This window comes from Muntiacus reevesi, chromosome 3, assembly GCF_963930625.1.
Source record: "Muntiacus reevesi chromosome 3, mMunRee1.1, whole genome shotgun sequence".
NCBI lineage: Eukaryota > Metazoa > Chordata > Mammalia > Artiodactyla > Cervidae > Muntiacus > Muntiacus reevesi.
This window is the reverse complement of record NC_089251.1, coordinates 234,328,158-234,342,569: the sequence shown is the minus strand read 5'-3', so window position 1 is coordinate 234,342,569 and position 14,412 is coordinate 234,328,158. Positions and strand designations below refer to the sequence as shown.

General features: G+C 39.0%; 1 protein-coding gene across 2 annotated transcripts in view; it reads left to right on the top strand.

The window, feature by feature from the left end:
* Positions 1-14,412, top strand: part of LY75 (lymphocyte antigen 75) — a 116,321-nt gene that overhangs the window by 11,332 nt on the left and 90,577 nt on the right. For both annotated transcript variants that reach the window (XM_065931619.1, XM_065931617.1), the window contains exons 4-8: positions 1,457-1,621; positions 7,094-7,204; positions 8,415-8,555; positions 10,962-11,156; positions 12,092-12,249. In XM_065931619.1, coding sequence (XP_065787691.1) covers positions 1,457-1,621; positions 7,094-7,204; positions 8,415-8,555; positions 10,962-11,156; positions 12,092-12,249 — 770 coding nt within the window. The remainder of the gene's footprint in view (positions 1-1,456; positions 1,622-7,093; positions 7,205-8,414; positions 8,556-10,961; positions 11,157-12,091; positions 12,250-14,412) is intronic.

Below are 14,412 nucleotides of genomic sequence, written 5' to 3'. Positions count from 1 at the left end.
TAGCAATAGTTATCTCTTGGCCCTGCCAAGTTTCAGGTGCTATTCTAAGTACGCAACCTTTATTAACTCATTTACTCCATATACAGTTTTATAAGGTAGGAACTATTATTTATCCTCATTTTGTTGTTGTTTAGTTGCTAAGTCCTGTTAGACTCTTTTGTGACCCCATAGACTATAGCCCTCCAGGCTCCTCTGTTCATGGGATTTCCCAGGAAAGAATACTGCAGTAGGTTACTTTTCCTTTTCCAGTTGATATTCCCGACCCAGGGGTGGAACTTGGCTCTCCTGCATTGGCAGGTGGATTCTTTACCACCGAGACGTCTGGGAAGCCCATGTCCCCATATTACAGATGAGCACAGCGAGGCGCAGGAGAGTTAAATCAATTGCCTAAGGTTACATAGATAATAAATTTCAGAGCTGAGATTCAAATTCAGCTCTGGAGTCCTTGCCTCAAACAATTACATTATCCTGCCTTATTCAGTAGCCAGTCTGATGAAATTAGTAATGCTGATCTCTCCTTAAGGGAAGCTGAGCTTCAAAATGTAGAGTCCTAAGCAACTTGAAGAGATTATCTCAAGCCAATCATTCTCAAACTTCAGGTTGCAACAGAATTATTTGGAGAGTTTGTTACAATACAGATTTCTGGGGTCAACCTCCAGAAATTGTAATTTGGTAGATTTTGGATGGTATCCAAAACTTTGCAGTTTAGTGAGTTCCCAGATGATGCTGATGATGGTCTGGGGACCACACTTTAAGAATTACTTTTCTAGGTAGAGGCAAAGGCTTTTCAACACTTAGAATTTACTGAAAGATAAAAAGCCAACATTTACTCCACCTGTAATTGATGACAAGCTGGGTTCGGTCAACCAGGCACCAATTTTATTTCAATCTTACTATAGTCTGGATCATGGGCTTCCCAGTAGCTCAGCGGTAAAGAATCCGCCTGCAATGAAGGAGCCATACGAGACACAGGTTCAATCCCTGGGTCAGAAAGATCCCTTGGAGGAGGGCACCCATTCCAGTATTCTTGTCTGGAGAATCGTGGACAGAGGAGCCTGGCAGTCTACAGTTCTTAGGGTTGCAAAGAGTTGGACACGACTGAAGTGACTTAGCATAGCACAGAGTCTGGATCAGAAACTTTAGGGATTATGGAGAGGCTTAGATGTTATTCAGAGCAAACCCTCATTTCTCAGGTGAGGAGCAGGAGACCTAGATTGATGAAATAGCCTGTCAGTGTCAGACCATATTTGTGTGGGGCCTGGTAGATCTCCCAGAATTCTGACCCTCATTTCCCAGTGTGCTCCACCTTGTTCATTCCCCATCCCATTCCACCTTGCTACCTTGACTGGCGTGTGTTACTTTGGATGAAAGAGGGGATTGTATTTGTAAGTACTCTAAGTAATAGTCAACATTATGCCCTTATTTTATGATCGCTGACATATCTTTTTATCAACAGAAAGTGGCTGTGAAGATAATTGGGAAAAGAACGAGGAGATTGGAAGTTGCTACCAATTTAATATTCAGGCAACTCTTTCTTGGAAAGAAGCTTATGTTTCATGTCAGAATCAAGGAGCTGACTTACTGAGCATCAACAATGCTGCTGAGTTAACTTATCTTAAAGGTAGGTTTAAAGAGAGGGGATATATGTATACCTATGGCTGATTCATGTTGAGGTTTGACAGAAAATAACAAAATTATGTAAAGCAATTATCCTTCAATAAAAAAATAAAAAGAAAAAAAAAGTAGGTTTAAGTTGCTTATGGTAGAGCAAATTGCTGAGATGGTAAAGGTGCTGTCTTCTATTTTCATATCTAGGTATGTTGTTTTCTTCTGTATTTCTGTCTCTTTTCCTGGGATTTAACACCAAAGCCCCCAAGTAAAAAAACATACTGAATATAATCCTCTTCTGTCCATTGAAAGTGCATCTCATGATAAAGACCAAGAGAGGTAAATATTCAGAAAACGAGGTGAGGTAACAAGATTAAACTGCTAACTGAAGTCTAAACGAAAGGATCTGAAAAAAGGTGAACATTAAATACTTTGAACATTGAACAGTAGAGAATTTGAGGAGAGTGGAGAAGATTGTTGAGTCGAAGTAGTTCACCTCAGTAAAAAACTTCACATTTGAATAAATGAATGCAGTTCCATATCCATGGATTCAACCAACTGTAGATTGTATAGTTCTATAGTATGTATTTAGTGAAAAGAGTCGGCATGTGAGTGGACCAGCATGGTTCAAACCCATGTTTTTCAGGGGGCAACTATAAATTAATCATCTTTACAATGCCATAAGACAAGTATTTTTATCCCCACTTACAGATTAGGAATCAATGTTTAGAAATAATACACCCAACATCCCAGAGCTATGAAGTATCAGAATTGGAATTTGAATTTCAACATATATATAACTCCAGAACCCTTACTTCTTTACTATAATACTTACTCCTCTTACATACCTTTGTTTGTTTTCATCCTTAAAAACTTACTGGACTTTTACATTCCCACCCACAGTGTATGAGGCTTTCCTTTTCTCTACATCTTCTCCAACATTTTTTGTTTCTTGCCCATTTGATAACAGGCATGAGGTGATATCTCATTGTAGTTTTGATTTGCACTTCCCTAATAACTAGTGATGTCAAATATCTTTCATATGTTTGTTGGCCATGTATGTCTTCTTTGGAACAATGTCAATTCAGATCCTATGCCCATCTTTAAATTGGGTTGTTTGGTTTTTTGTTCTTGAAATGTAAGAGTGCTTTGTATATTTTGAATATTAGCCCCTTATAGAATAAATGATATGCAAATATCTTCTCACACTGGTAGGTTCTTTTGTTGTGGTGATAGTTTCCTTTGCTGTGCAGAAGCTTTCTGCTTTTATATAGGCGAGTTTGTTTACTTGTGCTTTTGCTCATTTGGCCAAGGAAATCTATCCAGAAACATTCTAAGACTGATGTCAGAGAACATACTGCCTATGTTTTCTTCTAGGAGTTTTATGGTTTCAGGTCATAGGCTTAAATTTTGAATCCGTTTTGAGCTGATTTTTTTATATAGTACAAGACAGTGGTCTAGTTTCATTCTTTTGCGCATGGCGGTGTCCAGTTTTCCCAATACCATTTATTGAAAGGACTATCCTTTTCCATTGTATGTTCTTTGTTAAAAATCAGTTGCCCATATATGCATGGCTTTATTTCTGAGCTCTCAATTATGTTCTTTTGATCTGTGTGTCTGTTTTTCTTGCCAATACTATACTGTTTTAATTACTCTAGCTTTGTGATATAATTTGAAATCAGGGAGTGGTTACCTTCAGCTTTGTTTTTTTTCTCAGGATTTCTTCGGTTATTTGGGGTCTTTTGTTGTTCCATATGAATCTTGTTTGTATAAAATTTTGTTCTATTTCTATGAAAAACATCATGGAGAGACCTTGAGAGTGTTGTGTAGTGTGAAATTAGTCAGACATATAAAGACAAGTACTGTATGGTTTCACTCATATGACATATTTAAAGAAACAAATATATAAACAAGCAAAACAAAAACATAGATAGAGAACAGAATAATGGTTATAAGATAAGAAGCAGGAAAAGAAATAGGTGAAATAGCTAAAAGAAGTCAACTTCTAAAATTTGGTGAGCACACCACCAAATATAGAAGTTGAAACATAATATTGCACACATGAAACTTATGTTATAAACCAGTGTAGCCACAAAAAAATTTTGCTGGTCTTCTGTCATGGTTTTTGGCTTAACCTTTATTCAGATCTTTTTCTTATTCTTTTAACACTTTCTTGGGTTATTCAGAACTTGAATAATCAGATCTCTTGAATGGAAATCTGTCAAAGAAAGATAACTTTGGCTATTGTTAGGCAATGGGATTCTATTCCAGACCCCGCTGAAAACTTACGAAAAATACTGTTGAGAATTAAAAGTGCCAATAAATTCATCTCCCAGAATACTGACGTTTGGAAGCTAATGGCTTCTGTGAGGGAAAAAGTTGTCAAAGTGTGACTGTCAACACCAGTCCAAACAGTCTGATGATGCATTTGAAGGAATAAATGTTGCAGGATTTCTTTATGCATCAATTTTCTTCAATAACAAGTAAAAGAGAGATAATGAGTTAATGGGTTCAGTTGTCTGCTGTCCCTGGCCACACACTCCCCACAATTTTTTGCTTATCAGTAATCTTAGGTGTGCAGTCCTTTCTAATTTTCCAAACTTCTCTTTCACTGTGAGTGCTCAATACGCCTAATTATGATTGCTGACTTCCTAAGACCTAAGGAAGCTGTACTTTGACATCTGAAACTCAGAGTAACCAAATCTGAAGCATTTCTTGAAATTTCTGTTAATATTGTGTCCCTTCCCTGAAAACTAGCAGGTGTAAACAGTGGACTGGGAAGAGTGAGGCCCACAAAAGGGCTTCCCCGGTGGTGCCAGTTATAAAGAATCTGCCTGCCAATGCAGGAGACACAAGAGATGTGGATTTCATCCCTGGATTGGGAAGGTACCCTGGAGAAGGGAATGGCAACCTGCTCCAGTATTCTTACCTAGATAATTCCGTGGACAGAGGAGCCTGGCAGGCTATGGTGTCACAGAGTCAGACACGAGTAAGCAACTGAACACACAACACACACACAAAAGTGAATCAGAAATTTGTGATCAAAGTGCTTGATCTAGTCAGGGAAATGAGAGTTGTACAGACACAAAGATAGTAGGGAATGTTATTCCCAAATGACCTCTGGGTTTGGTAGCTAGTGGTTGGATGGGACTAAGGAATTTGCTGACAGAAATAAAGTAGGATCACCCCCTTGAAGATAAATCCCACACAGTCTAAAAGAGCATTCTTTCTTTTCTGTGCCTGCCCTGCACCTAATTAGTTTATTTTGATTTTGTTTTACTAATACAAGGGGCCTACCAGTGGGGGATTCGGTTTCCTCATATTCACTAAATTTTGTTTGGGAGTCGAATGTCCTATGAGTTTGTCCTTCTCAGGGACCTCTAATCATAGATTCATCCCAGAGCTACAAAGGAGGACCTACAATCCCCAGAGCAGGAACAGCAGGAACAGCACGTTTCTGTTCTTCCTAATTTGTCTCTTGCCTGAAGGACTGCTCACTTTGAACTCCCTTGATAGTTGGCCTGAGGCTAGGACATGTCTAGGTCAGGGCCTCTGCTGGCTGTGGCCTTTCTGATGTTCCTCTCAGATGCATGACCATTATCAGGCCCTACAGTTTCTCATTGTGGGAAAAGGAATAGAAATATAGAGTCATGTCTGAAAAGGGGTGTTGGGGATGGTCAGGAATATCTAGCTCAGTGGACTTGCCCCTTTGATTAGACATAGGGACTTAAGCTAGCAATCATCTATTTGTTGATGGCAAAGACAGGCAGAGATAGAGTCTCAAATTGGTCCACACCCACTTCCCTGGTGGCTCAGACAGTAGTCTGCCTGCAGTGTAGGAGACCTGAGTTCGATCCCTGGGCCAGGAAGATCCCCTGGAGAAGGAAATGGCAACCCTCTCCAGTATTCTTGGCTGGAAAATTCCATGAATGGAGAAGCCTGGCAGGCTACAGTCCATGGGGTCGCAAAGAGTCAGACATGACTGACCGACTTCACTTTCTTTTCTTTTCTTTCTGCCAAACCTTCCTCCAAATGCATCATAGCATTCCTTGCTTGGACTAGATGAAGGAAAAAAGTCCAGCTCCAAATTGTCCAGACCATGTAAGAGATCCCAGACGAGGGAAGAAATCCCTACCCTTTGCATTTGCCCAACCAGAGTCTTTTCAAATTTATCACATCTACTCAGCATAAGATACACAAAAACTTTTGAGCACTGATGTTATTAGCATAGTCACAATTTTTAAATCTTATGATTCTAGTGAGGAATAAGGCATAAGTCATCATCAATACAGATCACGAATAGAACATGGTGATGAAGTGAACAGGAGCCTGACACCCTCCAAACATCATTTTGTTCCATTGTAAACGTTTACTTTTTATGTGTGGGTGAACAGTAGGATTATTCAAAGGAAGCAGTATTGTTATTCAGAATTCCTGCTGGGGGATATCTGAAAAGGTTTCATGGAAAAGAGGACATTGAACTTGGGATAGATGGGAAGGGTTGGTCCCCTATATAGTATCCCTGGTTAGAAATGAATGAATGAAAGGAATTCTGAATGTCAGGTATGGTTGAGTCTGGAGTACCATATATATGTCATAGTTTCTAGGACTTCTTTAGGAATGCTGGAAAATCAACCACATTTACTAATAATACATTAGATTAATTCCTCAAGGTCTTGCTGTACCAGTGCTGACAGCTCTTGCTTATGCTAACAAGGTGAAAAAAAAGGAAAAATCCAGAGTTCCCTTCAGCATTCTCTTCAAGCCATCTACTCAAATATCCACCTCTCCTTCCTTAGTAGAGAGAGTATCCTTATCTATCTCCTTGAGAAAAGTGAGGTCAACCCCTCGTTTCTCACTATCACATTTAGAATTTTTTGTGCTGAATTATCTATGCTGTTATTTCTCCACCTGGTTCAATGTTAACTACTTCCTCCAAGCTGTTTGTAACCTCATCAACTGTTTCTTCTCTTATATTTTTATCAGAACTCTATTGACTCTTCCCAAATAGGCTATAAACTTGTTTAAACATCTACCATTAAATTTTTTCCCCCTGGATCGTGAACCCTTGCTTCTGTCTTTCACAGTGAAGCTCCTGGAAAGCACAGTGTATTCTTATATTTCACTCTTAACCTCATATTTACTTTTCATGGAGTGATATTTAGTCCTCTGTTCCTACCATCTTCTTCCCAGAATCTTCATTCTCATTTTTTTTCAATACACATGGACCCATACAACCGTGGAAGAATTGGACAAGCTAATGGAGAAGCTGAATTGAATTAACTTAGCAGCCTTTGGGTTTCTCAATAGGTAGAAGTTTTGTTGCCTGTCAGCATCACCTGCCTTTGTTGGATATACAGTCTCCTACAGGGATCCTGCCTTGTAATCAAGACCCGAAGATGTTTTTGCTAGTAGTATAAACTTAAGTTTGGATTATTAATAACACATAATTTTGTCACTTTTTAAACCTGTGTAAATCTTACAGGAAAAAAAGGCATTGCAAGAATTTTCTGGATTGGTCTAAATCAGCTGTACTCTGCTAGAGGCTGGGAATGGTCAGACCACAGACCGTTAAACTTTCTCAACTGGGACCCAGGTAACTGCCTGCTCTTCCATTTACAAAGCATAAACCTCAAAAAAGAGCTTCCACTCCCTGGGAGCTTATACAAATTTCAAACTCTCAGAAGAATTTTTTTTTTTTTCCTAAACCCTTCTTCATTGTGATTCCACTGTAGCCAAGTTGACCCCCACCATGGGCAACTGAGCATTTGTCCCTCATCTTTAGAGTGACCCTGCATTTTTAGGTAGGAGTAGAAAGAGCCCCACTTCATGGCCCAGGAACCTTTCTGTGTCCCTGAGAGGACTTGACACGTCCATGACTGACCCATATTGCATTTCATCTGCAGCTTAACTCTAATATGGAAATAATTCAGTTCAGTTGCTTAGTCGTGTCTGACTCTTTGCGACCCCATGGACTGCAGCACACCAGGCTTCCCTGTGCATCACCTGCTCCTGGAGCTTGCTCACACTCATGTCCATTAAGTTGGTGATGCCATCCAATGGAAATAATTCCTCATTCTCAAACTCTTGAGGTCTTCCACTGCAGCACCCAAGTACTGACAACATAATGGTTATATTTTCATATACAAATAAATATCCTTAAGAAAATTTTATAGTGAATAATACAAAACCCTAGTTAGTCAAAAGGTCTTCCTCCTCCCCAAAAAAGGTTTAGATATCTTTTTAAAAAATAAAATCATAGGCTTCTGATAAATGTAGAATGGGAAAATTAACACTAATTTCAATACCAAAGTATTCTATATACATATAATAAAAATGAGATAAGTGCAATAAAATACCAACACACTGGCATTTCAGTTAATAGAATTTTCTTAGTAAATAAATTCTCTATTATCTCAGTAAGTAGAATCTTTAAAGATAATTTAATCTTAAAGCCTTAAAGGCATAGCAGAATCATAAATTAGCATTTTTATTGGGTAGGGTAGCAAATTAAGAACTACCGACCACAGGATTTGACAGTCAAATTGGTTAGGGGCAGAGGTTTGGTTTTTGGTTTTGTTTTTTAAATTAATTACAACATATCAGAGTATTTCCTGTGTCCTATATTTAAGAAGACATAGTTAAACATGTGATTGTCCATTGCAGCTTATACATCTCAATGTAGTTAAAAGTTTTAACTATTTCGTGAGTTCCAATAAATAAAGTTAAGAATACAAGTTATTTTTTCTAACCACCACCCGTGCCCTAACCTTCTTCTTTTAACTCTGAAAATCTTGCCATTTCAGATGTGCTGATGACACCTACCATTGGCAGATCAAGCTGTGCAAGAATGGATGCCGATTCGGGTCTGTGGCAGAGTTTTTCCTGCGAGGCTCGACTGCCCTACGTCTGTGAGAAACTGTTAAATAGCACAGCAGAGTTGACAGGTACCTTTCTCAGTTCCTCCAACAAAGGTCACAAAATTAGTTTTGTGAAATCGAGCAAATCCATTTCAGATACCTGTTTCCCTCTTTCCTTCACCTGATACTGCCAATGCAAGAAGGTATTTGATGTTGACCCTGTGGTTAGATATTATAAACTATGCATGAATAAAGCTTTAGTTTGTAATATGCCCATAAGAAGGCAGAGATATTCTAGATAGGAAATATAGTTCTCTTCGCAGGTGGCTGTTCTTTCCTGGAGCAGTGGTTCCCCAGACCAAGAGCATCGGCTTCACCTGTACCTGTTAGAAATGCAGATTCTTGGGATGTACCCCATACATACTAAATGAGATACTCTGAGGGTGGGGACCCCCGTCCTGTGCTTCCAGGGGCTCCCCTGGTGGTCGGGTGGTTAAGAATCTGCTTCCCGATGCAGGAGACGCAGTTTTGATCCCTGGCTGGGGAACTGAGATCGCACATGCCATGGAGCAGCTAAGCCCACACACCTCAGCTAGAGAGTCTGTGTGTGCCAACAAAAGATCCTGCATTACCCAAGGAAGATCCCACGTGCTGCAACTAAGACCTGCCACAGCCAAATACATAAATAAAAATTTTTTTTTTAAGACTCTGGATTAAAAAAAAAAGTTAACTTTGAGAAAAGAAAAAAAGCCTTGCAGATGATTCTGATACACCCTTAAGTTTGAGAGCCACACTCTAAGGAGAGGTCTTACATATGACCTGCCCCTATGGGGAATGAAAAATGATGGACATAGGAATTGCCCCACAATGCCCACCCACCTCTCTGCTTTACCAGGCTGATTCTGACAAATGAGGTAGAAAGGAGAGGTGTAGCTGGACAAAACATGTGTGCAGAGGTGTTTTTTCCCAGGGAGTTTGGGAGTAACAGAGACACAGGACAGCTGAAACTTCCAAGGTCCATTAAAAGTTTGAGAAGTGTTCAAAAGAATGGAGGAGAGAAATATCCTTATTGTCTTGCTTGGGGCCCGCCGTATACCCGGTATTTGATTAAATCCTCATTGAATACTTAAAACTGGGAGAAGAGGTTTTAAATTGTCTTGTGCTTTAAAGAATGTTAAGAGAAGAGAATAAAGCATAAAATTTCTTATCATCTAAATAGGAGCATAAAGCTATTCTTTTAAGATTAAAAAATAATAGGGGAAAATGAACAGTCATCTTCTAAGTTGATTCAAACCAAATTTAGTTCATACAACAAAAGGCATAGCAGAAAAGACAGCACAAATGAAAATAAACCAGGGTGACTGATTATAGATCAAATAAATATCCTTTAGTAGCAATTATTAAGTAAATCATGATGTTTCCACATGATTGAACAAGTGCATTTATTAAAATAACTGTGCCAGCAGGAAAATACAAAGAGCAGAACAAAATCATATGCTTACTTATCATTGTAATCTTGTAAAAATATGTATTCATAGAGACAAAGACTATAATATGAAAATAATTATTTTAAGTTTAATGGTGAGTGTTTTCCTCTCTATTCCTTTATTATAATTGTAAAATATAATAATAAGTGCTATTTCAGAACCTTAAAGTTAATTGAGTTATTTTACAAGTGTGAGAAGTTGAACCTGATTTTATCCTTTAGTGAAAAACACACTGTCCACATTTCTAAGATGTGTTTTCTTATAACAAACATTCCAAATGGTCCAAATCCATGAAGCCTGAGTAGCTGAACTACTTTCGAGTGCTGTTAAGAGGGGTAGACATATTCTTTATGGTTTATACCTCACTCTTTTTCTTTAATCTTTTTGACCATAACTTGACTAAATTTTATTATAGTCAAAACAAAGAATCCCTCATTCCATGAGGCCTGTAGGACTAGGAGAGGGCAGGAAAGAAGAGGTCCAGAGATGCTCTTTGCCCTTTCCCTCCTGCCATTTCTTGGATGTGAAGTGAATAAATGTCTTATTATGTTCCTTAAATCTCTGCTTGCTTGTTCAGCCATGAGCACAAACGTACATTCCCTCACTAAGCTGACCATACCTGAAAAGGAAGCTTAACTTTATAATCTCTCAAAGGCAGAGACTGGAGGGGAACGTCACAAATCCCATACCCAGGAAGAGATTTGTCAATTACTTACTTACCCCACACTTTTCTTCTGTCTACTAGGACTCAGGGAAATCCCTCTGTAAATAGTCTATAGCCAGCCAAGTAGCAAATTTGTATCACTCTAAAGTCAAATTATTGTCTGAATCCCTGCAGTCACTCTTATGATGCTGTGCACTGCATAAATTCATGTCACTGTACCATCTAAAATCCCGTTCTTCAGTTTTCCCGAAGCCTTATGATTCAGGAAAGAAGAATTTGCAATGTTATTGATTCAAAATAGATGTATCTTTACTGGAATATAAATAGCTTCTTTTCCTCCAGATGTGTGGACATACTCAGATACCCACTGTGATGCTGCAGACTGGGTGCCAAATGATGGCTTTTGCTATCTGCTGGTCAATGAAAGTGATTCCTGGGATAAGGCGCATACGACATGCCAGACCTTCAGCAGTGACCTCATCAGCATTCATTCTTTAGCAGATGTGGAAGTAGTTGTCACAAAACTTCATAATGGGGGTAAGTTTTTAAGATATCCTCTTAAAAAGAGGTTTAAAACATTTTAAAGTATCCCTGTTTTCAGACTCTTAGATTGAAAAGCTTACAGTTTGATCCTGTACATCAGCACTGTCCAATAGAATTTTCTGCCGTGATGGAACTGGCAGAAAATCTGTGCTGTCATTCAATAACCACCAGCCCTTGTGGCCTTTGAACCCTAGAAATGTAGCCAGAGTGACTGGAGAATTGAATTTTTGCTTTCATTTCATTTTAATTGATTTACAATTTTCAATAGCTGCATGTAGCAAGTGGCTCCCAACCTGACAGTACAACCATTGACTGAATAATTTCCCTCTTCTCATAAGCTGAATGCTCTTTAAATTCCTCCCGACACTTAAGTGATGATTACTTCACTTTTATAATTATTTGGAAGCTAAATAATGAACGAAACACCAGAGAGCCAGTATTAAGGTCTCCTCCCAGGATTCACCCATAGTAATAGCACAACTGAGCGACTTCACTTTCACTTTTCACTTTCAGATACCTATATTCTGTGCCAGCGTGGTGCCAGTTGTTTTACCTGGCAAAGCAGTACAGTCATTCAGTGATGGGCAATATTCTTATTTTAACTGGAATATCTATAACAGTGTTAGTAGAATTTCATTATTTCTCATAAAGGTTTATCTAAACCAGGTACCAGGAACACCCAGCCTACAAATCTTAGTACAGCTAGCCTATGTACCCTGCCTGCATACGTGACCTGAAAAGCCCTTGTCATCAGGCCAGCCTAACATAGCAACATTTTTACAAGCTAATTAAGAATACCACTTTTCTGAATTAAAAGAAAAAGAAATACCATCAAGGCTCTAACACCCCTTGTCAGAATGTAAAAATCAGGAGTAGTTTCCACGTGGAAGTATGTGACTGAGTATCCAAACAAAGCATTTTTCTTTTAGATGCCGAAGAGGAAATGTGGACAGGCCTTAGGAATATAAATACACCAGCCCTATTTCAGTGGTCAGATGGTACTGAAGTTACTCTAACTTACTGGGATGAGAATGAGCCACAAGTTCCCTATAATAAGACTCCCAACTGCGTTTCCTATTTTGGAAAGGTAGGAAACCTCCTTGGATTTATTTATATTCTTACTGTTATACCTGATAATCTTATAATATGGTGACTTTCATTGGAATATTTGTGTTTAAGCTAGGAAAGAAAATAAAAGGTAATTGCACTGTAGATTATCTTTCTAGTAACTGCTGAGAAAAGGTAAATAAAGCAATTACTAAAGAAGCAATCCAATTCTTGTCTGAGAGTACCTGCCCAGGTGTGAAAGAGATCAAGAGAATCTCTTTGGAGCTGAGATTCTTGCGCCAAATGGTTTCTGAGAAGCTGCTTTCTCTCAGTAATATTTAGCAGGTAGCCACATTGTAACCTGGAAAATCCCGTTGTCTCATGTTCAGGTCAAGTGTTATATTAGTCCCACTTTGAGAAGTGAAAAAATGGTTTTATTAAAAATTATGCCCAATAAACATCTTACTGCTATAGAATTCATGAATGTTTATTGAGCATGCTTCAGTTAAGAGTCCAGGATAAGCAATCTTTTTTTAAAATTTATTTTAATTGGAGGCTAATTACTTTACAATATTGTGGTGGTCTTTGCCGTACATTCACATGAATCAGCCACGGGTGTACATGTGTTCCTTATCCTGACCCTCCCTCCCCCGTCTCCCCATCCCACCCCTCAGGGTCATCCCAGTGCACCAGCCCTGAGCACGCTGTCTCATGTACAGGATAAGCAATCTTGAGCCAAAGGGACACAAGTGTCTCTATATTTTTGTTTGTAGCACTTTCCTGTGAACTCCTGTTTTGGAGGCTGATTGTATCACCCAAACTTCTAGAGAAACTTAAGTGGAAGCAATAAATTGTAGGGCTGTTTAGAAGTGTTTCACTAGAAAAGATGTTTTTCAGTTCAGTTCAGTTGCTTAGTCATGTCTGACTCTTCGAGACCCCATGGACTGCAGCATGCCAGGCTTCTGTCCATCACCAGTTACCTGAGCCTACTCAAACTCATGTCCATTGCATCAGTGATGCCATCCAACCATCTCATCCTCTGTCATCCCCTTCTCCTCCCACCTTCAATCTTTCCCAGTATCAGGGTCTTTTCCAATGAGTCAACTCTTTGCATCAGTTGGCCAAAGTATTGGAGTTTCAGTTTTAGCATCAGTCCTTCCAATGAACATTCAGGACTGATTTCCTTTAGGATTGACTGGTTGGATCTCCTTGCAGTCCAAGGGACTCTCAAGAGTCTTCTGCAACACACAGTTCAAAAGCATCAATTCTTTGGCACTTGGCTTTCTTTATAGTCCAACTCTCACATCCATACATGACTACTGGAAAAAGCATAGCTTTGACTAGACAGACCTTTGTTGGTAAAGTAATGTCTCTGCTTTTTAATATGCAGTCTAGGTTGGTCATAGCTTTCTTCCAAGGAGCAAGCATCTTTTAATTTCATGGCTGCAGTCACCATCCGCAGTGATTTTGGAGCCCCAAAAAATAAATTTTCTCACTATTTCCATTGTTTCCGCATCTATTTGCCATGAAGTGATGGGACCAGATGCCATGATCTTAGTTTTCTGAATGTTGAGTTTTAAGCCAACTTTTTCACTCTCCTCTTTCACTTTCATCAAGAGACTCTATTTCTTCTTCACTTTCTGCCATAAGGGTGGTGTCATCTGCATTTCTGAGGTTATTGATATTTCTCCTAGCAATCTTGATTCCAGCTTGTGCTTCATCCAGACCATCATTTTGCATGATGTACTCTGCGTATAAGTTAAATAAGCAGGGTGACAGTATACAGCCTTGATGTACTCCTTTCCCGATTTGGAACCAGTCTGTTGTTCCATGTCCAGTTCTAACTGTTGCTTCCTGACCTGCATACAGATTTCTCAAGAGACAGGTCAGGTCATCTGGTATTCCCATCTCTTGAAGAATTTTCCACAGTTTGTTATGATCCACACAGTCAAAGGCTTTGGAGTAGTCAATAAAGCAAAATAGATGTTTTTTCTGGAACTCTCTTGCTTTTTCAATGATCCAGTGGATGTTGGCAATTTGATCTCTGGTTCCTCTGCCTTTTCTAAATCCAGCTTGAACGTCTGGAAGTTTCACGGTTCATGTACTGTTGAAGCCTGTCTTGGAGAATTTTGAGCATTACTTTACTAGCGGGTGAGATGAGTACAATTGTGCAGTAGTTTGAGCATTGTTTGACATTGCTTTT